General features: G+C 36.0%; 1 protein-coding gene across 1 annotated transcript; it reads right to left on the reverse strand.

The window, feature by feature from the left end:
- Positions 1 to 1,611: 1,611 nt before the first annotated feature.
- Positions 1,612 to 24,092, reverse strand: MFSD14B (major facilitator superfamily domain containing 14B). Its single transcript, XM_009272703.2, has 11 exons — positions 23,997 to 24,092; positions 20,494 to 20,556; positions 18,076 to 18,203; positions 17,070 to 17,184; positions 15,026 to 15,244; positions 13,753 to 13,866; positions 13,132 to 13,203; positions 10,998 to 11,110; positions 9,985 to 10,082; positions 8,004 to 8,161; positions 1,612 to 3,265 (listed from the first exon to the last, which is right to left on the reverse strand). The coding sequence occupies exons 1-11, from the start codon at positions 24,003 to 24,005 to the stop codon at positions 3,062 to 3,064; spliced, it is 1,293 nt and encodes a 430-aa protein (XP_009270978.1). The 5' UTR covers positions 24,006 to 24,092; the 3' UTR covers positions 1,612 to 3,061.
- Positions 24,093 to 27,305: the final 3,213 nt, after the last annotated feature.

The following is a 27,305-nucleotide window of genomic DNA, read 5'->3' on the forward strand; positions in this document are numbered from 1 at the left end:
GAACTTGGAAACAATTTTCTAACCTGTTTAAAAATCTTCTAAATGAAAAGTTTTAGTGGGTTTTCAATCCTTTTGTTAAAAACCACAAAAATTCAAGACCTTCCAGTTAGCTTGCAAGAACAACTGATTGACATCAGGGAACATGGAAACTTACTAGCTGAATTTTAACAAACACCTTTGCATAACTGGTGAATGGGATTGAAAAATGAGCATCACAATTTAGTAAGCACAGCCAGCAACACATTTCTTCCATTTGGATCTATGTATCTTTGTGAAGTATCTTTTTCAGCAATGACAGCCATTAAAACCAAGTATCAAAATAACTTGAACTTAGAACCAGACCTTTGAATCTCTGTACCGCAGTGTTAAACCAAGATTTTCACAAATAATGAAGTATATTCCACAGCATCACTCATTGAGAGATACTAATTTTCTAGTGAGAGCAAAATAATATTTTTAAATTGTTTACTTAATCTATATCTCACCTTTTTTTTTTTATATAATGTACTTTATTAGTACAGCAGTACATCTATATAATTTGTAAATATATACAGTATGGGTGCATGCTCAAAATATTTTTTTTTGCATCCAGCTCTGGGTTCCCCAGCACAAGAAAGACATGGACCTGTGGAGCGGGTCTAGGGGAGGGCCACGAAAACAGTCAGAGGGATGGAACACCTCTCCTGTGAAGAACGGCTGAGAGAGTTTAGATTGTTCAGCCTGGAGAAGAGAAGGCTCCAGGGAGACCCCTTCAATACATGAAGAGGGCTTATAAGAAAGACAGAGACGTTTTACCAGGGCCTGCAGTGACAGGACAAGGGGCAACAGTTCTAAACTGAAAAGGGTAAGTTTAGATTGGACATAAGGAAGAAATTTTTTACGATGAGGGTGGTGAGACACTGGAACAGGTTGCCCAGAGAAGTTGTGGATGCCCCATCCCTGGAAATGTTCAAGGTCAGGTTGGACCTGACCTCTGAGCAACCTGCTCTAGTGAAAGATGTCCGTGCCCCATGATCTTTAAAGGTCCCTTCCAACCACAACCATCCTGTGATTCTGAGATTCTACTTTAAAAATTCAGATTTGATCTATTGCTGGAACACTATTAGCAGTAATAAATTTGGCACCTGCTACTTTTAACACTAACATACTGTATGATCTCTTAAGTTCCACACCAAGTTTAAGATATTCTACTCTGGGATCATGCAAAACCTACTTGACTGCAGTCTGGCCTGCCGCAAAAATAAAATATCCAGCATAAAAGCCCAGGCTTGAATTCCAAGTAATTCAAAGTAAAAGAAACACCTAAGCCTCATCAGAAAAAGCATCTTCATTCTGTAGTACTGTTCAGATCAGCAATGCCTTTTTTTTTTTTTTAAACTGACTCCCTTCCACTCTTTCCACTTCTCTACCCCAGTGGACACCATGTCAGACACCAAATGGACTTCTGAGCAAAGCATGCTTTTCACCATGCTTGATGACACAGACACAACACAACAGTACAACAGGAATTCAGGTACTGTAATCCAGCACTAGGATTAAACGACTTCTGTTCCGAAGCAGGGAAGGCACAATAGTGAACCTGGAAGAACACACACTTACACGTGAAACCTAGAAAGCTTACGATGCAGATTTATTATGCATTAGGAAGCTTTATTACTTTAAAAACCAAACTGCATAGTACAAAAGGTTTGTTATCTCTGCTTAATGTGGAACAAGTTTCAAAATATATATTTTTAAAATTTGTTCAGTCAATACACAATCCTTTTAAAAAACTGTATATCTGTCAGTACCCTCATTACATTTATAAATACATGATTTACACAGCACCCCATATGGAAAAATTAAAACTCCTTACAAATATCTACATATATTGCATACATATAAAACATTCATAGGAGTACTTTATTAAAGTTCGGTTTAATGGTCCATTTACACTGCAGCAAAATACATATAAATCTGTGTATTTTTCATAAAATGTCTCTAAAAATTAGCACATTTGTAGCCATTCATAGGTCCTTTAAAGCATCTTTTAGAAAGGAAATTGATATTAATATATCCATGAGTTTCAGCACATAAGACAGTGATATTGAAGGCTAAATATGATTAATAACTGAACACTAAGTAGCAATTAAGGCAGGGGTGAAAAGAATTAATAGGAAAGATTGTTTCATATGGCAGATAAAGTGACAAAATGCAATAAATATACATATTTCTTGATGTAAACTACTCTGGCACCCACTGTTTTTCCTGCCTCAGAAGTCAGGAGTATCCATATTTCTGATGCTGCTCATTTTATAATTAAAATTCTATTTTTTTATCAGCAAAACATTAATGTGACCAGTGCTCTCAGGTGCAATCTGGATTTGCTTTAACTGCTCAGAACTGACTGTTCTGGAATGTGGGTTTAAGACTTCAATATGACCTTCATTTATGGGTAATGACTGTCATGTGTGACCATACACCCTCAGAAGTCATCTCAGTTTCATCATTGCTTTCTGGTAACTACTGGACTTCCTGTTACTAAGTAATATTTGAGGATGTGTCTTCAGGAAATTTAATTACTTTTATTGATAACCACTATTTCAGATACCAGAACTATAAAGATCAGTCCCTCTCACATGGTGAGGACTACATGTGGCATACGTGCAGACAAAAGGCATAAGAAACGCAAAACAACCTTTAACAGTGGTGGCAGAAACTGTTCTGCCTCAAACCTGATTATTTTGCATACAACTTTGGGAACTGAACATTCAAACTTCAAAAAAAATTCCATTATGTCTGTATATTCGGGTTTCTACCCAATACCAGGATTTGACATAGCATTTGCAGTCCAATATTGGGTAGAATCACACCTAGTTGTGACCTGCCATGCTAAACAAACCCTCCTGCAAGTATGGTATCAACCTTGAGTATCATAGGTTGATCGAGTCACAGCATGTGACCTTCCCTCGTACACAGCTGCCTTCCTTTCAGAGGCCAGATGCTCTGTACATCCCACCAAGCTTCCAGAGCCGCAATTCAGCGCATGAGTTTGTTCCATAGTCTCCTCAGAAGTTAGCCTTCATACACTGCTATCTTGCAGCAATGGTTCAATGTCCTCTTCACTACTTCGGTCTAGGTTGTTACTCAGAGTACTGCTGATGCTGTTGCTGTGTTTTCTGATACTGCTGGCTTTGCTGTGCTCAGGAATAAATAAGGCGACTAGAAAAGCCAGAAGAACAATGCATGCTCCAACCAGGAAGGGTGGACCGGGAATGATTGCTCTCTGTGGGGAAACAAGCATATCAACGAATTCATGAAGTTTTAGACATTGACTTCTGCATTGAGAACTATACCATTAAGGCAGGAGATAATGGGAGATGTATTTACAGTGGCTACAAAGTTTATGCAAACAAGTTCGTATGTGCCCAGCAACATGAATTTTCTGCATCCACAATCCCCACGAATTCCTCACCTGATCTGCACACTGATCTAAAAACCAGAAACATGCATAAAACTACCAACTGACAATAGGACTGCCTAGCAGATAAAACAGACATTGACAGATGCTTCTTTGTAATTTTTTTTTTCTTTAGGCAACATGCCTGTTAAATCAGCAAGACTCCTCTGAAGATTAATAAGGCTTCAACATCCAGAAGTACAAATGCTCAATAAATCTTTAACTTAACTTCATTTTTTCCACTTGCTTCCATGGCTGACATACTTTAGAATCAAGTTAGCTGAATAAACAAACATCCCCAAAAACTAATACATGAGTGAGGAAAGTAACAGCAGGCTATGCAGTACGTACCGTTCTCACTGCAGAGCCAGGTTGCTGGCATGTATGGTAACTTGGTATTTGGAGTTATTCTCTCTTGCTTCTAAGCAGTTTATTTTAAAATTTAAAATACAATATCCACATTTCATAACCACAATTAAAAACAAGCACCAGAAAGGTTATAAGACTAATTTTAAACAAGCTAAGTTTGATGACAAAACTTTACAAAATAAAGTGTCAGCAATACAGCGATTTCTTTTTTTAATCTTAAACAACTTTTCTGTATTTTTTTCAGCTAAAACTAAATAAAAATCACACGATGAAACTTGTCAATCCAGTGTACTTTTTTCCTACCAAATGAAATGCAGGAAGTTATTCTAATATAGGAAGTGGGAAAGTAGCTGAAATTAAGCATACAGTAACAGGATATTTCCTTTGCTTCAACTCTTGTTACAAGCAGAGGCCTAATTTTTCAGCTGATGGTCTCTAAATTTAAAGTAAATAATCATATTAACAGAATTTATATTAACAATATTACTTAAATCTTCAAGTGGTGCTAAGCCCACAAGTACTTAAAGAATGTAATAAACTTCCTTTTAAACAATAAGTTTGATGACAAAACTTTACAAAATAAAGTGTCAGCAATACAGCGATTTCTTTTTTTAATCTTAAACAACTTTTCTGTATTTTTTTCAACTAAAACTAAATAAAAATCACACGATGAAACTTGTCAATCCAGTGTACTTTTTTCCTACCAAATGAAATGCAGGAAGTTATTCTAATATAGGAAGTGGGAAAGTAGCTGAAATTAAGCATACAGTAACAGGATATTTCCTTTGCTTCAACTCTTGTTACAAGCAGAGGCCTAATTTTTCAGCTGATGGTCTCTAAATTTAAAGTAAATAATCATATTAACAGAATTTATATTAACAATATTACTTAAATCTTCAAGTGGTGCTAAGCCCACAAGTACTTAAAGAATGTAATAAACTTCCATAAATTAATATCCTCATTTGTAGTATAACAGCTGATTTATCTGAGCAGATTTTGAATATTCCACTATTGCAGTTTCACTGAAGAGAGTAAGAAGTTTTGAAAAGCAGTCCTTAGTCATTGCATTGTCAAGTGTTATTATTACTCTCCAAACACAGCCTATGACTGCACTGTTTGCTGTAAGGGCTCCCTGTGGATAATTATAATGATGCAACCTCACTCTCCTCTTTAGGGTCTCCAGTTTTGAAAACAGTTATTTAAATGGGTATTAAGACAGATATGCTTAACTTTTACTATATATGCTCTGTAGGGCAGATACACAATCTTTCTTGAATAGGTGCATCAGATCTTTTCTTTGACGGAAGAGAATCACAAGTGTGACCTGTGGTAACATTGCAGCTCTCCCACTTCCACGAGAAAAACAAAAAAGTGATATTCAGTAAAATCCTATTCTTAAGTCCTCTAGAGTAACAGAAATGAATACTTAAAGGCAAGTTAAAAAAGAAAAAAAGTAAGTTCGAGCTGTTTAAAAAACCACCAGAAATGACCACTAGGATGTATTGTCCTCCATTTACTCTACACGTTAAATAACTGAAATTTGCATCCAGACTTTTCTGCCATCACTGTTTGAATATGAAGGTTTACAGAACCATTGCATCGAACAATTTGGTTTAGCACTCTGTCCATCAGTGAACACAGAAGACTTTATATCTGAAAGGTACCATACTAAATTATGACAATTACCAGCTTTCACTAGTTAAGTTAAAACTTAAATGTTTAGGTTTTTTTAAATTGGACAAGACAGCTCTCTCAAAGTGAAATGTGTCAAAAGTTACACAACCAAATTTACTCTTCACATTAATAACTTTAACAGTACCTATATAAATAACCTTTTTCTGACAACAACTGAAAAATCTATTTCCTGTAGTTGCAGTAACACCCAGTATTACAGTAGTGGAAACAAAGGAGGAAGAACTGGTTTTAATTCACCTCAACAGCACACCGGGTTTGATCAAGGTTCAGCACAGTAACGCTGCATTCTCAACTGAGTTCCTATAGACTCATTGCCTTTGACAAGCAGGGGTATAATACAAGTTTAAGCGTCAAAAAAGTATTAACAATGCTTGTCACAGACTAAAACACATTATATCAGTTAACTGCAGTTCCACAGACATCCAGTAAGTTTTTGAAACAAGGTACTTGACCATTTAAACTTGTTATTAAAACGCTTCTTAGTGAACATTTATTAGTGTTTAATAAAATAAATAAACCATTTTGCAAACTACGTGTATCTGTAAAGCAGCTCCTAGTTATCAATTTAAAACACTGAACGAAATCAAGAGACAGGTAGCTTGCATTTGGGCCTTGCAAATCCAAGGTACTAGTACTAGTGTTGTAAGCTAGGCTTGTACACATTTGCTAATTTCCTTGTCTAATCTTGGTGCATTCCCTGGTTTTCACTTCCACTCATTTTACTTAGATCAATTTTTAAAGCTATGTATTAGTTAAATTGTGGAGTTCTTTCCCACTGTTATATTAGACTTGAACATAAGAATTAGTAGGAAAAAAATTGTACTGTTATTTTCCTGAATAATAGTTTTAAGTGTTAGGTGCCTGGTAACTATTAACAGGGAGAGATGTAATTACAGACATTTAACAAAGCTTATGAGTACATACATAATTAAACATAAGAGCTGTCCCCCTGAAATTAGAATAAAAAGCAATCTTAGTTATGCAAATACCTACTGATTTTGCTGTACTGCTAACTAAAAAATGCCTACTTATTTATTAAGTAGGTTTTCAAGAAAACAAGGACGTCTGAAACGACGGTTTAGTTTACACTTACAGCTTAGAAAAATCATTATTTTGTAAGGAAGCTCATACATTAGGCTTCAGAGCAGGAATTTCTTCTACCACAAGCTTTAGAAAATTCCACAACAGAAGTTTTGACTCATTTATAACTTTCTGGAACAGTCAGTTGCTCCACTGCAATACATCTGGGCTACTTCAACAAAAAAACCCACACAGATATTCTTAAAGTAACAGAACATACTGAAATTACTTGTAATAGAAATGTGTGTACAAGGTCAAAAAGCCAACACACTACCTGCCCCCAAGAAAAGCTTATGTGATTTGATGCTTTAAAAAATGGAGTTCAAGAGTGAAATCCTAACTAGTGGAACCATGACAAAGCTCTTGAAAACCTGAAATCATGATTATAAAGGTTTTCTCACATTTTACTACAGTTTCCTTTTTGTACAACAAGAGTGTCTTTGCCCCCTTACTCTAAAACTCTACTCAGTTTGCTTGAGCAAATTATGGAGCACCTCACCATAGGTACAGCAGTGAGCAATATGTTCAAGCACTGGTTACAGTTAATACCTGGAAACATGCACGGACTGGGGGATGAACAACAAACAGTTGTTTCCACGGTAACAGCCACCAGTTATTTACATGTTCCGCTAATCTGTTGTCTTTCTTAATCAGCTTAATGACAAGCTAAGAGATCATCAGCTCTCTGAAAAAAGCATTAGTATTTGGAAAAAGCAATGAAGTTGTAGCTGAAGAGGTCAGAGCAATCAAGCTAAAAAGAAAAAAGGGTCCATAAGATTCTCCAAACTCTGGTAAGCATATATTTGGTATTTTGGAAGCCAAATAGGAAAGAACAAAGCAGACAAAAATGCAGACCTGAAACAAAGATAGAAGGGATACAAGAAAAGACTGAAGGGAGTTCCAAAGAAATGTTGTATAGGACTGACTTCTCCCCTCCCCCCCAGGTTTCATACAGGTAAGGAAAGGTGATTGACAGCAGGTGATTGTTACTGCCATTGAAAAAAAAAATATGTACCTCAACTGTATACTTAATTACTGTTTACATGAATAATTAACCTATTGCTATGAGGTTCAAAAATAAACTTGTTATAATTTATGGAGTTACCAAAAATGACCTTCCTATTATCAAAACTTTATGTTTTGCTGTAATTCAGGATTACAGCTGTGTTTTGAGTAGATTTACATCAAAAGAAGTTAACTGGTTCCACTAGAATACTGAAACCAAAGCTGCTACTACTGTAAATCTAAATATTTACTATCAAATTTAAATTATGAGCTATCTTAATATTTCAATAAAGCTGACAAGTGAGAATTAAGTAGTTCAAGAAATCTATATTAAGACTTTAAATCAACCAAAAATGACAGACATTTACCCTTATGAGTTCTACACTGCAAACTTCACACCAAATTTTAAACTTACCTCATCACTGGGATCTTGCATTGCTTTTTTTCCAGAAGACTGATCAGGTGGCAATTCATTGAGCTCCACATGAAAGAGAAAGAAAATAAAGCCATACAGTGCTGGTCCCAGGCCATTGCACAGACCTCTTATTCCAGTTATTATTCCTTGGACAACACCTAATGAAGAAAAAAAATAAGAGTAGGATTTGGGGTTTTTTTTAATCAAGAATAAAACACTCGGAGCCAACAGCTCTGAGTGTATTCTAATGGCTGTTCCAAAATAGCACACCTCATAATTATTTCCACATACCAAGATCTTAAGAAACACACTGAAGACAGCTTTGCTGGGTTAAAACAATCCTCTGCATGACCATAGTTCTGTCACTGTACTTGCATGCTACTGGAAGCGATATGAGTTTTGAATATCAGCGACTGAATTTATGTGAAAGTCTAATTTTCTGTATTAGAGTTCTTCCACCCCCACCCAAAGCCTAGAATGAAGAAAGCAGAGGTTACACATGGTACCTGCTGAATTTATTTTCAGGTGAAATTTAGAGTAATATATCCATGTGTTAAGGGTTGTTATTGGTAAAACATGCACAAACTGTAACAGATTTCTTCCTTTCACCAGTCGAAAACCAGGATTTAAGTACCAAGTAACTTATTCGGGGCAGTAAATTCGCAATACCAGATTGGTTGCAGTTCTACGTTAGATTATTTTGAAAGCTTGATTAATCGAAGTTCTATGGGTATATTTCTGTTTAAACTTCATTAAGTGATTGTGACAACAGTGTAAAATGTTTTTTGACGATCTTACAGATTAATATTCTACAGAACACTATTTTTACAATATTAGTAGTCTGAGTATTCCCTTCCTTCTTAAGGCACTAACTTGTAAAATGGAAGGAAAGAAAACACGCCAAAAAGAAAGTTGTCCAAGTTTTTTCTTCATAGGTTGACATGTAAGCTTAAAATCTTCGTGCCACTAGGTGGCAAAACTTCGCTCTAGAAACTATTGTATGCCTGAGCTATTAACAGCAGTTTCCTCTATGTAAAATGAAAGATCAATGACTTCTGTCAACTTAACTTAACTATTCATTTCATTACATAAATAGAAAACAAGTCTTTTAAGACTCTTTTAAATGTCTCTATTAGAAACAAAAATGGGGAAGAGGGGAATGGTAAAAAAAGCCACATAACATACTGTCTTTTGCACCTTTCAAACTCAATAGAAATCTGCCTCCTAGAACTGCACCTCCTTTATACCTCCCCTATTAACTGCACTTACCTAACTTAAAGTTGTACAATGTTAAAGCAAGACTGACACTTAGATGTACAGGATTTTTTTTTAAAGAGAACACTGAATTCAGTTATTATATGCCAGTGTTACACTTGTGATGATTCCTTCCCTCACTTCATTTTAAATGAAGTTATTTCTGATTGTTCATTCCCCTTCACATCAAAATCAATGAATTTTTCTGCTTTCTCAAATCAACTATTTACTTAAGCTTCCTTTTCTATTTCTTGAAAATCTGAAGTATTATAGCAAATAGGGCCAACTTTTCCACACAGAATAGAGCTTCTTGCATAGGCTTATTTTAATCTGTTAAGATGTGGGTTTAGTTTCCATTAAAAAGATGGTATTGTTACATTAATCCTCACTCTCTACTTAAAGAATATTACTTTTAACAAAAAAAGAGGAAGGAAAAAACATGAAAGTCACCACATGTTCCTGTTGCTTTTGTAGTACTTTTACAGGAAGCTAGAAAAGAAGTAGCTGGTCAGACAGAAACTATGTATTTTGCAATACAAATTTGATGAATTTGTGTACCTCCTTCCCCTCTACATAGATTGGCAGACTTCCACAGCTACTACCAAAGCAGCTCACTATTCATCAACATATTTGAAAAGTACACCTAGATAAGTGTTCTGCTTTCTAGACAGAAGAGTCATCCAAGAAAGCAGTCTGATGCTGAAACAGAAATTCAATCAATACTCACCTTGTTGATCTGACTCTGCGTTTCGTGAAACCAGAGCACTGATTGCTGGGAACGTAATGCTTGACATTGCTGCTACAGCTCCTGCTGCCCACATCATCCTGTGTTAAATACATAATTTGAATTAAAAATGAGATTGCCCATATAATTACTCCCCACACCCCCACAAAGGGCCACAAGGGTACGCCCATTTAAGGCTTAACGCCCTTTCAAAAGCGCTCTTATTAAAATACCTAAAGACTGGAAATTATCTGGTCAGGCCTTCTTCCTGCTCCGCTCCCACAAATTACCCTGAGCTTGTTGGAACAGAAGCACATTTGATTCTACACTAGCTATTACAGCAGAGGAAAAGAAGGGAGTGGGAGTGAAGTGATGCATGGGCTTTTCCTCTCCAAAGGCTGTACAAGGGAACAATTTCACAGGGTGTCCCATTGAGGCAGGTCTCTAACTTGTACAACTGACTAGGAAGTGCTCTGATAAAGAACAAGCATTCATCACCGTCAGTAGGACAAACTTTGTAAAGAAAAAGCTGTTCCAGCTTACAGTTCTAGTTCACTTTACTTACAGACAGTTTTTCCAACAAAAGAAGCTCTAAATAGTTTCTATGACCAAATATATTAAGAAAATGATGTGTTGGAAAAAAATAAAAAATGTAGAGGTCCAGTAACTGATTGATAGAATGGATCTAATGGAATTACTGGAGAGAACACACTACTTACTAGCTTGTGAGTTTAAGAAAAAGTTTTAACTACATTTGTAGACATAAAACTCAGTGGACCAAAATGGTGCAAAGACTCTTTTTTCAAAAGGGCTGTTAGTCTGCAACTTACACCGGAAAATTCTATCATTCCTACATGTGCAAAATGCAGACCAAACTTTGCTAGTGTAATGCAAATGAGAATGCTTAATTCACAGAACATTTAAATACTCATGACAACAGAACTAAATGGTAGAATTTCTTAGAAAAACATTCTCAGTTGCTTAACAGGCATGTATCTATGAAAATGCGTGCTTACCAAGACTGAGATCCAAAACCATACCAAGCCAACTGAAGGATTTGAAAGCCAAGGCCAAGGAGAACTGTATTTTTGTTCCCTATCGACCTCATCAAGATACTGAGAAACACAGTCTGCAAGAGAAATTGGTTCATCCAAAAGTTATTTTAAAAAGCCAGATTGCTAAAGTAATTTCTCCTTCTACACAAAGTAATTCTGAAGACCTTTCAACTGCTGAGGACGTTCACACTATTCGCACTCTTACTTCCCCTGTATTAAGTCCAAAATGCAGACTAGTCATATCAACATTTGATGTACAGACATTCTTAACTATTAAAGAGTTTCTACTTCAGGACATCGAGAAGTCCTGAAGGCTGTATTGCCTTCTCTATGGACATTGTATCTCAGTGTCTGTTTCTACTGTAAACAGGCTTTTGTTCCCACCTCTATAGAGAATTCTGTTTCATTACAGACTAGAGAGTTCCACAATAAATGCTGGTACCAAGTTAAGATAGTACAGGCTGGATATGGGATGAATTTACCAGTATCTACAAATACTAGAGGAAAAAAGGCTGTTAGCTCAGAAAAAAGTAGTTTCTTCAGGTCAGGTGAATTACTATCCAAATTTACAATTAAAACCAACAAGTAAATCCTGCTGCTTTTCCAACTTCACCACATGCATTGAAATTTGGCCAAGGCAAATTCCTAGGCATCTTTAATTACATTTTCTGCTGACCCTTTACACCACTTATATGACCTTCTTATCCGCACATGGAAACTAATCCTAAAGGAAGACCATTGTTTTTCATCTGTTGGAAGTGTTACTGCTGAGGAAAAGGAGGTCCCAATTCAGATACAACAGCAATACACTCATGGCAAGAAGCAGTCTGTTCCTAGTAAGGTAAAGTCCATATGGACAACTTCACTCAGTTAACAGTGCACATGTTTTTCTTTAACATGAGAAACTCAGCAATGCATCAGTAAAAAGCCAGAGAAAAGGAACTAGAAGGATTGCAGAGCAGAGCATACTTCTCTCTCATGTACATCTACTCACACAAGTTTTCTTCTCATTCTTAGACAAAGCTAGTTTGAAAGCTAAATAGCAAAAATACAGTAATTCTATCTACATGTGATCAGTTCTTTCTGGAGATATCCAACATGCCAACACAAATCGGTATTTATGAAGCAAAGCTTATTTCAGTAAGCTGCACTCTTCAAAGAAGAGTTCAAAAATCAATGCAGAGTTTCCTCATTTTAACACTGAAAATTATGAACCAGAAGGGATGCCATTTTAGAGATTTTTAGCAAAATACTGGTCTGAATAAAGTATGATTGGCAAATGTGAGTGCACATAAAAGCATCAGAACAAACCACAGAGCAAGGATTAAAATAATGACTTGTATTGATACTGAAGGACACAACTGACACCAGTAAAACTGGTAAACACTGAGGAATGTGTTGTTTACATCAAAACAGTAAGACCTCCACTCTGCTAAAGACGGCAACACAGTTACAGCACATTGTATGTGCCATTCCTCTTCCTGTTATCACCACAGAAAGACAAACTGTACCCATAAAGATACCAAAGATCACACCATAAAAACTGTTTGATTTCTAAAACGTATAAAGGACCTGTCCAAAAACCAGCTCACTGTTGCCAATTAAGAGGTATGAAAGCAATATACCAAGGCCTCACAGTTTCTCAGCCTCCATGCTGAGCCTAAGGAGCCCTAGACAGACCATGTCAATACCTGCATTTCTTGAACGCAGGTTTGATAGCATGAGCCAACTGAATAGGTGCAAGTAGCATGACTTTTGCTTAAAATAACATGTTTACCTTTCAGAAGGCCTTGCATTAAGTAATCAATTTCCTACATCATTTTAATCATTTAAAGCCAGAGTTCCAGTAAACTTACTGATCCAAGCTTAGCAAATTTTAGTTTCATTTTCTGATGCCCAGGTCCAGTATTTCTAAGGAAAGCCGATTTAAAGCAAGACATTTACACAGACTATATGAATATAACCTTTAGCGAATGCAAGATACACTGGCATTTTAGAGCATGTAAGAAGTTCATAGACAAGCTTAAGTCAGAAGAGTGTGCCTCGGCATTCAGTTTGTACTGTTTTATAAAACACTAAAAAGAATAAAGCTTACCTGAGCTATTATAGACAGAATGCCTACCACAGCTATAAATGCCGCAATGCTAGTAGATCCAAAACCTATAATCTGAAAAGAAGCAGAAAACGCATAAAACAAATGCCAAACACAATCCAGGACAGTCATTAGCAGAGAGATATATTCTTCAAAGAAAACACTGATCCCTGCTTATAATCTAAATCCATACAGGAAGTGTCCACTTTCGAGAATAATCCTTGACTCGACTGCTTGCCAAGAAATCCACACAGGAAAAAAACCACCTTAAAAAAAGGAGACAGAGGAAGTCATGTATCTGGAAATTGAAGTTGTCTATCCCCTCCCACAGACACAATAGCTCTTCAACAGGCAAGATCCCACGTAGAGACACACAAACTGCTGCACTGAATGGGAACAAAGGTCTGCTTAACTTTATGAACACATGCTTAAGCTATGGCAGGGTTTATGCATCAGGAGTCAAGTGTTATTCAGTTCTTGGCTTAGCAAAGTACCCTGCCTTTATTTTTTAAAGCTGCATTTTGCCAGAAAGCAGTTTTCCGAGCAAAGTCTTCAACAAGAAACAGGTCTTAGGGAATACTTATCTAAACATCCTTAGTAAAATGTGAAGACACCAACATTTACCTGTCGCAAGTACAGAAAAAAGCTAGAATACTGGCCAGCCTCAGGCAGATAGGAGAGAAACACTGTAATGCAGATGGGGAGAACAGTAGAATCTTTTCTAACCTTCTTCAGAGACTGTAAAACAAAGAAACAAAACAAGTATTGGAACATTTATACAAAGTCTAACGAAAGCATAAAGCAAGCAGAAGGTGGATTCACTTTTTAAAAATCCATTTTTATCCATGCATCCGAGTCAAAAAAAAATCACACATGGAAACAGTTAAGCTGAACATTAAGTCAGAAACAACCTCCTGCTACACAAGGTTTGTGGTATCTCATTCTTCTGCAAAGTTTCCATTTGATTTTTGAAATTACTGTTCAGTGCCAAATGACAAGTATTCACTGAAAACAGCATCATACAATATTTAGGGAAATGCATAATATCTTCTAATTGATCTCCATAATAATCTGTTCTGAAAGATGCTAGCAAATAATATAGCCTCATTACAACTGTTTCTTTTCCCAAATTATGAGAGTATTTTTCCTTGTACAATTCTTATACTTGTTCTGAATCAGTTTGAGTAACAAATAAATTGTGGAAAACAAATTCTTTAACTGCAGTCTTTCAAGCATGCCACTCATCTCTCAACATTCACAACCAACTCCCAGCAGGATGGATCTCATGAAGAACAACACTTTTTCTTCTCTTAAGATATCAAGGTGTAACACAAACACAAATTAGCTGAGTAAGTGTGAATAAATGAAGAAGTTACTAGAAAGACTGCATGATATGTTTTAACTCTGCCTATATATGCCTGTAGAAAAATCAGGCTTTATAAATCCATTCTATATTAAAAAGAAATCAATAAGCAAAAGTGGAATTCAAGAGTGGGGAGAGATATTGCCAACCAAAAGTACAAAGCATAAAATGAATATGGAAAAGTCTTCAAATACCAAGTTTTGGGGTCGGTAGCAGTGTAAGAATTCAGCATTTCTCTTACAATAAAATAGAGTAAGTTAGAGAAGTAAAGCATTTTCCCTTTGGATTTCACACCAAACATTGTTTCCAATTCAAGAACTGTTTAATCCACAAAGTTTGGTTTGGGTTTGGTTTTGGTTTTTAAATGTAGCTAGATCTTTTTGTGCAAGAGCACAGAACAGAGATTATGGTGTAGTGAATAGTCAAGCTACCAATAAGATTAAAGATTTCTCAATCTTACAAAATGCAATTTTTTATTATTATTACTTATTAATCATCAATTATTCATTAATTACTTATTGAAGTGTATCTTACTGCAAAAGGGTCTGCTTGTTCCCATGATATAGGAGCTCCCCATGAAGCAGGTCTCATTTTTTCTGGCAGAGATTCTGGTACAGCTAGCAGGATGAAGCAGATGTCCGCAACAGCCACCAATGTGGCCACTAGTACGACAAGGTTATCTCCATAGCTGGCAGACAGGTATGCTCCTATGGCAGGACTAGTTACCAAACTTGCTGCAAAGGTGGCAGATACCTATGTACGAGAACAGTTTACAAACTTGTTGATGTGGTTATTCTGCCATTGCAGAAGAATGAAGTAACTTGCTCAACACCACTACCCCTTCCCAGAAGTGTGGTGTTAAAAAAACACCAGTCAAAATTTAAAAAAAAAAAAAAAAAAAAAAATCACGTAGTCAATATGGGTACAAATACAGTTTCTCCAACCTCCTCCACAGCCCACCATACCAGACAGGATTTGCAGTCAAAGAGCAAGTTTGGTTCAAAGGAAAACGGCTCTTACTTTCAAACAGACTAAAATGTTTTTTGTTTTCCAATTATGAATTTGATGAGATTTCACTAAAAAAGTTGTCAGCACATTTAAATGCCTGCCTAAGTGAACCTGAGCCTCAGCTCTCTGGGTAACACAGAGAGTAATACATAATGTCTCTTTTAACAGTTTGCATTTTAAATACATAGCTATCACTGGATAGCACAGCAGACCAGGAAATCATTAGCTGTAACTTCAACAACTGTATTGCTTCATACTGTGTTGTAGTGACATGCAGCTACTAACAGATCACTTACTATATTCACATACAGCGGAACATGATGAAAAATCAAGTGCCGTAGTTAAATTTCACTATAAAAATAATCAGGAAAGGTTAGAATAAAGCTAGTTTGTTTCGGTTTTTTAATTACTACTCTTTTCCTGTCCTCAAAATAAAAACACTCTGCATAACTATTCTATAGAATAAGTAAGAACACAAGCTAGAAATTTAGCTTTATACCAAGCTAGAAAAAAAATCCTAAGGAAAAGGTATAACAAACAAACTGATTAGAAAGAGATACAGACCTCATCAAAACAATGGCACTTTTGTCTATCACTTTATAGAATTTTTGATCAAGCTATTTCTGCTAACAAAAAACTGTTTGAAGACAGGCAAATAGATGCTCCAAACATACTTATGGCCCTCTTTATAGGCAGGAGAAATAAAGTGGGAATTCCAAAACTTTTACACCTGTTTTGTGCTCTGCTACAACAGTACACACAAGTTTGGTTCAAGAGAACTAAGTCCTTTATTTTCTTAACTGTTAAATCAACATCTGAGGAATCACATGTCCCTAAGGCTAAAAATAAAGGGAAACCTTAACATCTTGACATACACTACAGTCAGCCAAAAATCAAGTCCATGAATATCTGTATAGTGAAAACAGATGCACAGAGGATGAAGGGTTAAATGACGTTCAGAGGCTAAGGGCATCTACAAATGGGCCTCCAAAACCTAAACCAATATAGATATTCGGGAAAGCAACCTAAGCAGGAATTATATTATTACTGGAAAGGCTAGTTTGTACTAACTGAACTATTTTCCTCTTCTCTTGCTAATTAAGAAAGGTCATGACTAAGCTACTAAAAATACTGCATTATGCATTTTAGCCGTTCCTGCCTGTTTTGACTACAGAAAAAGCCATTCTATACTAAAAAGAAATCACAAACTAAAAGTACAATTTACGGGTGGTGGAAAGATATTGCCAGATCAAGTATTAAATAACTTGCATTGCCTTTAACAACATTTCTTGTTCTGCCTGCGAAACTTAAAACATGTTTTGTTACACATGCCCTCTATGCAGGTAAAGTTGTCAAATTCTTATTCTGTTCCTATAAGCACAGAGTAGTCTGTGCAGTAGTAAAAAGTCTAAATTAGATTTCCCAAACTCTAACGCAGTGCCTTGATGCATGGTTCATTCCTTTCTCTATCAACCTCATTACATTAATCAGGAAACAATATCTGCATCAAAACACAACTTCAATATGAAGGTCATAATCTGACCTTTTTTTCAAGTTTGGCGTATCTTACCAGTCCATAGGCTGTAATTCTTTCATGTTCTTGTGTTACATCAGCTACATAGGCAAATATTACAGAAAAGGTAACAGAAAAGATTCCAGATACCGAAATCATAGCGAAGTACCACCTAATGATTTAAAAGCAACAATTAGAAAGTTTAAGCTAAAACCTCCTGCTTTTCTCTCACTAATCAAGCAAGTTTGTATTTAAGCTATGAGAAGTGTTCCTCAAGAACTAACATAGAGCTTTACTGGAGATGAATGATGGTGCAGTCTCACTTAAATATTGGAAAACAGCATTTTTATTTTTTATATTCTACTGTTTACTTTACATCAGCCTAAAAGAAGAAGTGGCCCCTTCAGGACATGGTACCTATACATTTTCACACTCTCAAAGCTGTAGCAAATTTAAGTTATGAAAAAGGAACTATCTTAGAACTCAGTTTCTCAACCAGTTAAGGAATAAACTATCACATATAATGCTTCGGAAGCTGAACTCTGAACACACTCGCTGTACACAAAGTTCTTTTGTAATCCTAAATTTCACAATGAACGTAAATGAAACTGAAACCAAGTAAATTCCACTCAGTTAAGACTTCAAAGTTGCCTAATCGAAGAGTTAAAAGATCTCATTTGCAGCAGTTATACTTTTCTGTAATCAATAAATGCTAAGGTTCATTTAGCTTTAAAAGTATGTTTATTACAGCAGTGTCAGTCCTCAGGGAAAAAGAAATTAACAGCTGACCTTAAAACTGAGTTAGACAGGGCTACCAAACCATTTCAATTACTGTTATACTTGTGTGAATACAGTAACTAAATCACGTTCTGTAGTTTCTACTTTTAAGATGCACAGTTTTAACACCTTCTAAACAGAAAAGCTCCAGAACAATGCAATCATGCCTTTAAAGGAAAGCGGCTTTCTTCTTGCCTTATTGTCCCTCTCCCACTTCCCCAAACTACTCCTCTGATTGAATTTCTGCTGTACTGACAAGCTCGCTACTGCACTCTGTACCACTTACCATGGACTTACTCTCATTAATGGAATTGGGGCACAGGTGAAGAAAACTGTAAGAAGAAGAAAAGATTTTCTTCCCCATGCATCTGATAGAGCACCTATTAGCGGAGCACTGAGAAAGGACAAAAAACCCTGTGACAAAAGAAAAACAATTAGTATGTCTATATTTGCACTTCCAAGTTTCACTTTAACCACAACATAAAAAAGGACTAAAATTGCAATTTGATTTGAAATTAAACACAAAATTGTAGGTACCTGAAATTGAACACAATTTCTTCTACAGTCTACCTTTCTGTAATGCTGATGTTTTATGTTTCAAATCTATTAAACCCGAGTGCATTAAAAAAAAAAAAGAGGCATACTTTTTTTCAAGATCATTTGATTCAATATAGAAGTACCACAGACTGCAAAAACATCTTAAAAATCTCCAAAATCTACAGTCTAGTTTCACAAAGGACATCTTCTTAGCCTCCATCATGAGACTTAGTGCTAATCTCAAACCCAAATTCCCCTCTAATTTGGACTGTTCTAAGGGATAGTTTTGGGTAACCTAACTGTTCTCTGAAACTAATTAAACAGAACACTTACTGCTTTATACTACATATTTATCATGTACAGGACATTTGTACATTGCAAGAAATATGAGGACCATTTGAGCAAGCTTGACAATTTGAGACAGTGGAACACCATAATGATATTCCAGTGGCAAAAGTCAGACTTGCAGGTACAGTTGTCATGGAAAATTGACTAAGGATCAAATACTAGATTTTTCAGCATTTCATAAAGTCCTAGACTCTAGGCCCCAAATCTGTCCTGTATTACACAAAAGGATTAAAATAAGCAAAGCCTTTCACAGGTTTGTTAACTGCAAAACCTCCAGAACAGATGCATCTTCCTCCTAATTAGTATATTGTTCTCTCATCAATCCAACTCTGCCATAAATCCAACCATTAGTAAATACATGGTTCTGTAAGCACCTCAATACACTGGAAGTCTACTCCAGCTAACTTTAGCTGACCTCTGGTATTCAAAAATAGTCACCTTCAAGTTTAATATATGTGTACAGACTACTGTACAAAATCACTATTCTGCCAAATCCCAATAAACAACTCTGACTCCAATGATTTCAGTAAGTAAATTGAGAGCAAAAGCTGTAAAGCCAGACCACCAGATCCTAGGAAAGTCAGATGCCTTACTCAGTTGAAATTAATGTTTTTGCTCCTTAGAGTCAGATTTCAGTAGAATATGAACTAACATGTTTTGCTAACTGTCACACAAAACACTTTTGATGTTTCATAAACAGCATTTTAAAGAAAATATTGGACACTGAAGTCCAAGCTCACTCTGGTCTACGCTCCCCTGTTTATTACACCTGTTAGAGGAATACATACATTTAGACCATGATATTAATGCACTTTTCTACAGATATGCTCTGTAGAAAATATAAGGGGAACCCTCCATTCACTACTTTTAAGTGATACTCATAGTTACACTGCACTGCAAACGAGCAGAGTTGAAAGAAAACACCAAGAGAAACATGAACTTTGTTTTTCTAAGAGAACAATGCTCTTTCAGTTTGAGACATCCTGACATCGCTAGTGCATGGTGTTCTGCCAATCCACCATGAAAGATATCAAGAAAGCAAGTCCATCCTAAAGATGTCATGTTCTTACAGCTAAAAACAACACATTAGATTTGTTACAGAATACAAAGCTATATAATTTCTGGGTGCTACAAATTAACTTAGTCATAAGTTAGACTAAGTGCTTTGAAGCCTCTCAGTAAGACAGTTAGCAAAGAAAAGACTTTCAAGTTTTAGCTATGCTAGAGAAATTTTGCAAGCTTTTTTTTTTGGCAACAATCCAGCATGACCACTATGTGACTGCCATGGTATAAGTAAGCTGTAAGCTACCCTGAATATCTTGACCATCACAGAATGCTCAAAAACTGATAAAAAAAAGACCAGGGAAAAAAAAATAAACAACCCTGCTGAAAATTAGCTTTTATACCACATCTTGGACAAAATCACACTGTTTAAGTGATTCATTTTTTATCTCAATGGTATCATCATGGCTGCTTTTATCTGCTTTTGATGTAAATCATCTAACATTAGGAAGCAGACATTAAAAACCTAGCTCCGTTCTCAGAAGGATCCTTATCAAGATTACAATAGCTACACCTGGTACCTATTCAAATGAGAGGAATTTAAACTTCTGAGAAATATTCCACCTGTTTCAAAATGCTACCATTTAGCAGTAAAACTTGAACTGAACCCAAGAACACAACCATTACAATGAAAAAATGGTTTAAGAATTAATTACATTCTCAGTGTTTTGGATGTTCTTATGGAGAATGCAGGAAAGAAAAATTACAATACAGGAACACACAGAATATTTAGGAAAGAGGTTTTAAAAAATCTTACCTTAACACCTTGAATAAGACCATTCATTAAAAATGTATGATGGGAAAATGTTTCATGTAAGACCTGACAGAGGAAAAAAATTATTTGAATCAGCAGAGACAGAAGAAAGTTGATTCAAAGTTTAAATTTTATTTGTAAAACAGGATAGCTCTATTGGGACTTGTTAAAAAAGTATCTTATCCCAGAATTATACTCTTATTTGTCTTCACAAGAAAATATTGACAAGGTTTAGTATCAATTTATTGGCATAAATTCCTCTGTTGGCACAGACTGCACTGTACTGCAGAGATAGTTTGGTTTTGGGTACTTTGCTTAGAAAGGGGATCAATGTAAGCAAAAAGCATCTCCATGTGGTACAAATCACAGAATTTTTGAGGTAGATAATTCTTCAAAAGGTTGACTCAATCATTGTTTCTAATTAGGAGTCAAAATGAGATTCAGCTAACTTACTCTGTCAAGAAAGAAACAGCGCTATATTCACAACTGCCCAAAAAGGCACTGTGCAAACTGTTTCTGAACAAATTGCAGCTATTCAATAGTCATACAGTTAGAAACACTTCTGATTAATAAGTAGATGCTTATAAATACTAGCAACAGTTCTGAGTGTTTCATGTATCCTTTAAACACAGCTATGAATTCATTTAAGGTGCTTTACCAGCAGTCTTAATCCAAGGGCAAGCATGTTAATCTATACTAAACAGATTTACCATAAATATGCAAGAGAGTTAAAAGGCCTCACAGGTGCTACTGTGTCAATTTAAAAAGTTATTGCAATGATCAAAGCATGTATGCACACACACTTCAAATTCATTTACTGTTTTTATCTATAGATTAAGTGCCAACAACTACAAAAATTATTTATATGCATATTGAGAAAGGCAGTAGCCTGAAGAAACACAATACTTCAGTGTCACTGAAAAGTATCAGCATCATTTTTCAAGGATGACTGAGATTCCTAAATCATGGTTTTAATAAAGGTGTTTCTTCCCGTGTTAACTACTGGTTAGATAATTCTGCTTATTTACACCCCTTTTTCCTTCTGGTCTCATCTTTTGTTTAGATATTTAAAATAATTTTGCACCTGTTTGACCACTGATTTTATGATATGAATAGAGAAAAACAAGTCAGAGTTCAAATTAGAGATCTAGAAAGCAGATGTCTTCCAAGTCAAAAAAAAAAAAAAAAGCAAGCAGGAACTCACAGAGTCAAATCTAATTATCTTTCTGCAAAGCGTTTTCCAGTATTTTTCCTGGGAGGCAACCACTGCTGATACTGGTTTAAGCTTTTGAGATTATTTTTGTTACTTTATAGACATGAGAAATGCAAGTTGACAAACTGGTAGAGGGAACTGCCTTACTCAAGTTCTACTTATAGAAATACTTACATATTCAAAAAAAGATGATATTGAAGACAGAATATGCCATTAAGTGATTAATATTGCTTATGGTGATTTACTAATATTGGTTTACAAGTCTATAAATAAGAGTAATGAGCATAAGCTTTGGGCAGTCTGTGAGCAAAATAGCCTTCGTGAGCTTTATAAACGCTTTAAATCTTTTCTTCTGTAAGTATAGTGCCATGCAACAAACACTACAGTTTGCTGACAGATGTCAAAAGAAGTGAAAAAGTAATCTAAAAAATGAACTTTAAATAATGTCAGCTATCAGAGAATACATACAATTTATTTTGGTAATACACAACACAACTTTTTAATCTGATTGAATGTTGACAATGACTTGGAGAATCACGACACAACCACAAAAAGTCTGAGTGATCATGAGCTTTGATCAACAGGCCAGACATTTCCATTTCTGACCTTCCTACCAGACAAACCTGCTTGAGCAAAAGTGGGCAGCTGGCTGTTCAAAGGCTGAACCTTGCTCATAAGAAAGCTCTACATGACTTCTAGTACTGCTGGCTGATCAGCAGGCCAAGGTAAGTTACCACAAGTATGTTACAAGACAGAAGGGTGCAAATATCAAACCAGATTTGAAATTATTTAAATCAAACAGCAGCCTTTCAGTGCATGCAAAGCTGATTACAAATAAAGATGATCACCTCCAAGAACACAGAAGTCATTTACACCTATGTAAGGTAAGTTACACCATTATATGTAACTCAGTGCTTTAAATTAAGTTTTCAATCCAATGCAACAGCTTCCTAAGTATTCAAGACCACGTAAGAGAGGAACACAACATTCAAAATACAAAATCTTCAAGACCACGACTGTACTGAATCCACATACTTCAGTCAAAATAAGAATTTAGCTTTACGTTAGGAGCATTTCATAACACTCCCATTAGACACAATGCAATGATAAATACTAATTTCAAGAATTAACATTTCAGCTGCATGTGACTAACAGTAAAAATTCATATGGAACTATTTAAATTGGAGTACACTATTGAGGAACTATTGAACAATCTACCTTTCATAGAGTTTTATTAAAGTGGGGTTTTTTTTGAAGACTGCGTAAGAATTACTGTTTACACATTATCCCTTTAAATGAGCAGTGTCAAGCTTGGGCAACTTGAGCATTTTGGTTAAGAAAAAAAGGAAAGAAAAAAAAAAGAAACAAGAAAGACCACCCAGTAAGCTTCCCCATATTTTGACACTGGCAAGACAGCATGACAGGATGGTAATTTAGTGAGACATCTACTTTATGGAAATCTCGTAACTGTTTATACGGACTGTTTTATTACTAAGCTATGTTAAAAAGATCAGTGATTGTCTTTAGGAAGGTTAGACAAACACCTTTCAAGAGTTATGTAGATGATTTTATTTGGAGTTTGGGGAAGGAAAATAATTAACTCCGAGGTCTTTCAATCCCACAAAACCTTGCTCGTCATGTATTCAAAGTGCTCTGAGATATTATCTGATGAAAAACTGGACTAATAGACTTCTGATGACTTCTCTCAGTCAGGCCTGATTTCAGTGAATAAGACCCATGTCTTCAGATGAAAGGCTTCATATCCTATTACCAACCACTCAAATTATCTATTCATCTGGAAAATAACTGCATTCCAGAACAGATTAAATACTTATAAAATCCGTTTCTTACATGAAAGCCTTTACATTTTACTTCAAGTTACATGCTGGCAAAACAGCCAGCCCACAATAGCATACAAAGTTTACTATGGGATGCATAGTTCATTCAATTGTTATAACTGGAAGATGAATTGAACTATGAAGTCTTAAAAAAAGCCAGAACTTCCAGAGACTTTCATCAATACACTAAACTGATGTGACTCTAAAAGGCAAATAAAAGTTAAAGAGTAGTATAGCATTTTGCTAATTTATTTTTCATTATCTTTTAATCTTTCAGCAGTCCAGATCTCTGCTGTAGTATACTACTATTGCGCAGTGTTGAATGTTAAGCCTCCTGGAATTCAGTTAATGAGGTAAGCAGGAAGTGAAAAACAAATTAAAACCCCGATCCCTAGAAATCAGCAAGTTAACTTTTGTCATTACTGCCAAGACGACAGCAGATCACTGATACTTACCGTTAGCATTGGAGTTGTCAAGAGCCCCCAGGCAAAGAATTCTAAAAATATGACCACCACCGCATGGTATACGCTTGGCCGACCAATACCTTGTAGCTAAAAAAGAAAAACACATGCAGTGGTTGTACACATCCAGTTCATTACATGTGCAAAGATCTCTTACAAACGTATTTTGAGCATAACCAGCTTTCAGGATGACCTACTACCAAGCCCTTGGGAACAATAATAAGCCAAACAAGGGTGGAGAAAAGTTATTACAAAACAACTAAAGATCTCCAGGGAACTTGAGGAAGTTTGTTCCATCAAACTTGCTGACTGAAGAGAACTATTTTCCCCATTCCTGACATTGCCCTGTACTGCTCTCAGCTCCAGTCTACCTTTAGGTTTCCTCCCCCTTGAGCACTCTTCACAGCCCTTCCACAGCAGTGTTACAAACGGTGTAACTCTCCCTGCTACCTCCACAAGTGACAACAGAACAGATCTGCTTTATGAAGAACACATCACCGTTGCAACAAAACTGTGACGACGTACATAATCAGAAGAGCACCAATTTTTGTATTTGAAACTGCCAAAGTATGAGAAAAGAAGGGGCAGCTTATGCCATCTGTACAACTGCTTTCTGTTGACTGCTGACCAACTGATTTCATGCTTGTGCGTGCCCACAGATTAGAGACCCAGGAGCTATTGTACTGGTCAACAAGTAATCCCGGGAAGAATTAGCAAACTCTGGAAGTGCTCACAATGCTATGAAACTGCTGCCATTCAAGACGCAAGGACTGGATCCGTGACGAGAGATATGGAATCTTTTTGTTTAGATGAACCAGGCAGAACCCTTGGATAAAGCAGATTTAACCAGAACTGCTGCTTTCTTTCATTTCTATGTGCCCCTTGCCATAGTAACTGTTTTACAAAGTTTTTGGGTTCTAAATTACTTCTTCCCTTTCCCCTAACACTTGTCCTGTAGAAGAATGTTTTTCAGTGTTTCTAGCCAATCCAAAGCCATTACAGTCCCACACGATTGGCAATTCTTAGAAAGGAGCAGTACAGCGCTCTCATCTGGTACTCCCATACATACCTGAAGTTTACCCAAAATATAAAAGGACACTTCTCATGCATGTTGCGCAATCTAATAATGCAGGGTTCAGTTGAAGAGACATCATCTAGTGACAAGTATCAACCAGATTGTGTCATTTCAGCAGGTGGAGAGTAGGAAGAACATGAAACTCAGGGTCTCCCACTGAACCCCAAAAAAGTCAAGACAGCCTATGATGAAGGTAGAGCAGAGACGCCTTTGGTGTTTCTCCCCTGCTCGGTACCTTTTATCTAGATTAGTAGGAATTATACGTTTAGAAAACATTTGTATTGCAAGATTCATTTAAGCTAATCACCTATAGTAAAGATTTTCAAAGAAATCCCTACTGCCTGGACAGCCTAAGTGCCCAGATCTCTAGTAATTTTTAAATCTATCAGGGTTTAGCAAAACCTGTAGCAGCAAACTAGAAGTAACCCAGAGAGCATCTTTTCCTAGCTATTAAGATTCAAATTATTTTCTACATTGCGGCTTGCTTCAAAGCTTGAGGATTTGAAGAAAACAGTTCTCTTCTTCCTCGGAAATAATATGATAATATCATAGATCAAAGATTATCTCTGGGAGGCTGATAACTTTCAAGCATTATTAACATTTCTCTGTAGGTTACCATGCAATTTTTAATCTCTAAATAGCAAAGATTCCAAAGATTATGGGGGAAAAAATCTTCTTCATATAAGAAGTCTGCAAGTACTTCTACATAATGTAATAGGATAACAATTTTAAGAGTATTTTTTTGCCAAGATGTATGTCAGTTGGACTAACACTTAACAGATTACACTGAAGTCTGAAGATCCCTTCCACAGCAGTTTCCTCTGGAAAAGGCAAATTTTACAGCAGAGAGTAGGGTAAGGGACTCCTCAGCCTTTCTCCTGTTTCTACTTCCCCCCCACCTCTATATCACTAAGTGTGATGTTGGACCATAAACCTCTGGTTTACATTCAGCAAACAGTTCTAATGCCACTAAAAATGAAGTTTTGGAGTGTTTGGGTTTTTAAGTAATGTTTTTATTACATGCAAATTTGATCTGAAATTTACATGGTTTACCAAAAAGATGATGTACATACATACTCAAAAACACATGTATGTTTTTTCCTCAGAAGTCATTTAAAAACTTATGTGAAAGAAAAGTATTTTTGCTGTACTGAGCCTAAATGACTATTTCCTGGAGATTAAGATAGTCTGCAAATCATTTTTGGCAGTATCACACAGCTTACAGACAGTTGCACTGAACTACTAAAAAAACATACATCTCTATAGCCTTTTGGATTCAAGACGTAACCTGGAAAAGTAGAATTTAAACCCTGAAAGGAACATGCACCTGTCAAAATGAGGTCAAGCATTCCACATCAGATATACTAATAGCTACCAATCTATGATCCACATAGACTGTAGTTGATGATTCTCAGTTTTCTTTATAGAGCCCTAGATGTCTAGATTAATTCAAGAACACTCATGCAAATGGCTGTATCAGGAAACTAAAATCATGCAAACAGGAAAATTCACTGACATTGTCAAATGGACCAATGCAGATAGTTACTTCTGGATGCCCATCTTTTCTGTAGGTCCTAAAAACTCTTATCACAAAAGCCTACAATTTTTAATCAAGCATCAAGTTATTTTCAAGAAAATAAAATAGCTTTTGATTGATCATGTACGCAGCCTGGACCACTGATAAAAAAGCAACAAAAACTCTTTACTCATTTCAAAATCAAAGAGCTTTCTAAAACCACTTCACACTTGCTTTTAAGATGAAGCTACCCCAAGTAATAGGTGTGGCTCATTTCTATATTGAAAAAATACTTTGCAACAGAATGCAATTGCATGCAATTTACATAAAGAACAAAATTGAGACACACATGCAAAAAATGGTTATAAACTTGAAGCACAAAGAGGTTTAGGCTTCTTGAACTAGATGATATGGGGACAACCTACTGAATTCTTTATGGTTAAAAAGATTTAAATAGAATTTCAGAAGTAGCCCAGATACGGTCAACATAACAAAGTGTTAATTTTAAAAATTAAGTGCCCTCAGGAAAGTCTTACAATCTGTTATGGGCTTATTTTCTATCCACACCGATCTCCTTCATACGACAGCCCAGTGTGTGGGCTGAGAAACTATGTACGAACATTACAATTGCTTTCAAATGCAGCTGCTGGTCAAGCTATTTTACTTGCATAATCAATAATGAGCAAAACATTACGTAATCTCAAATGCTTAA

Source organism: Aptenodytes forsteri, unplaced genomic scaffold (genome assembly GCF_000699145.1).
Source record: "Aptenodytes forsteri isolate BGI_AS27 unplaced genomic scaffold, ASM69914v1 Scaffold42, whole genome shotgun sequence".
NCBI lineage: Eukaryota > Metazoa > Chordata > Aves > Sphenisciformes > Spheniscidae > Aptenodytes > Aptenodytes forsteri.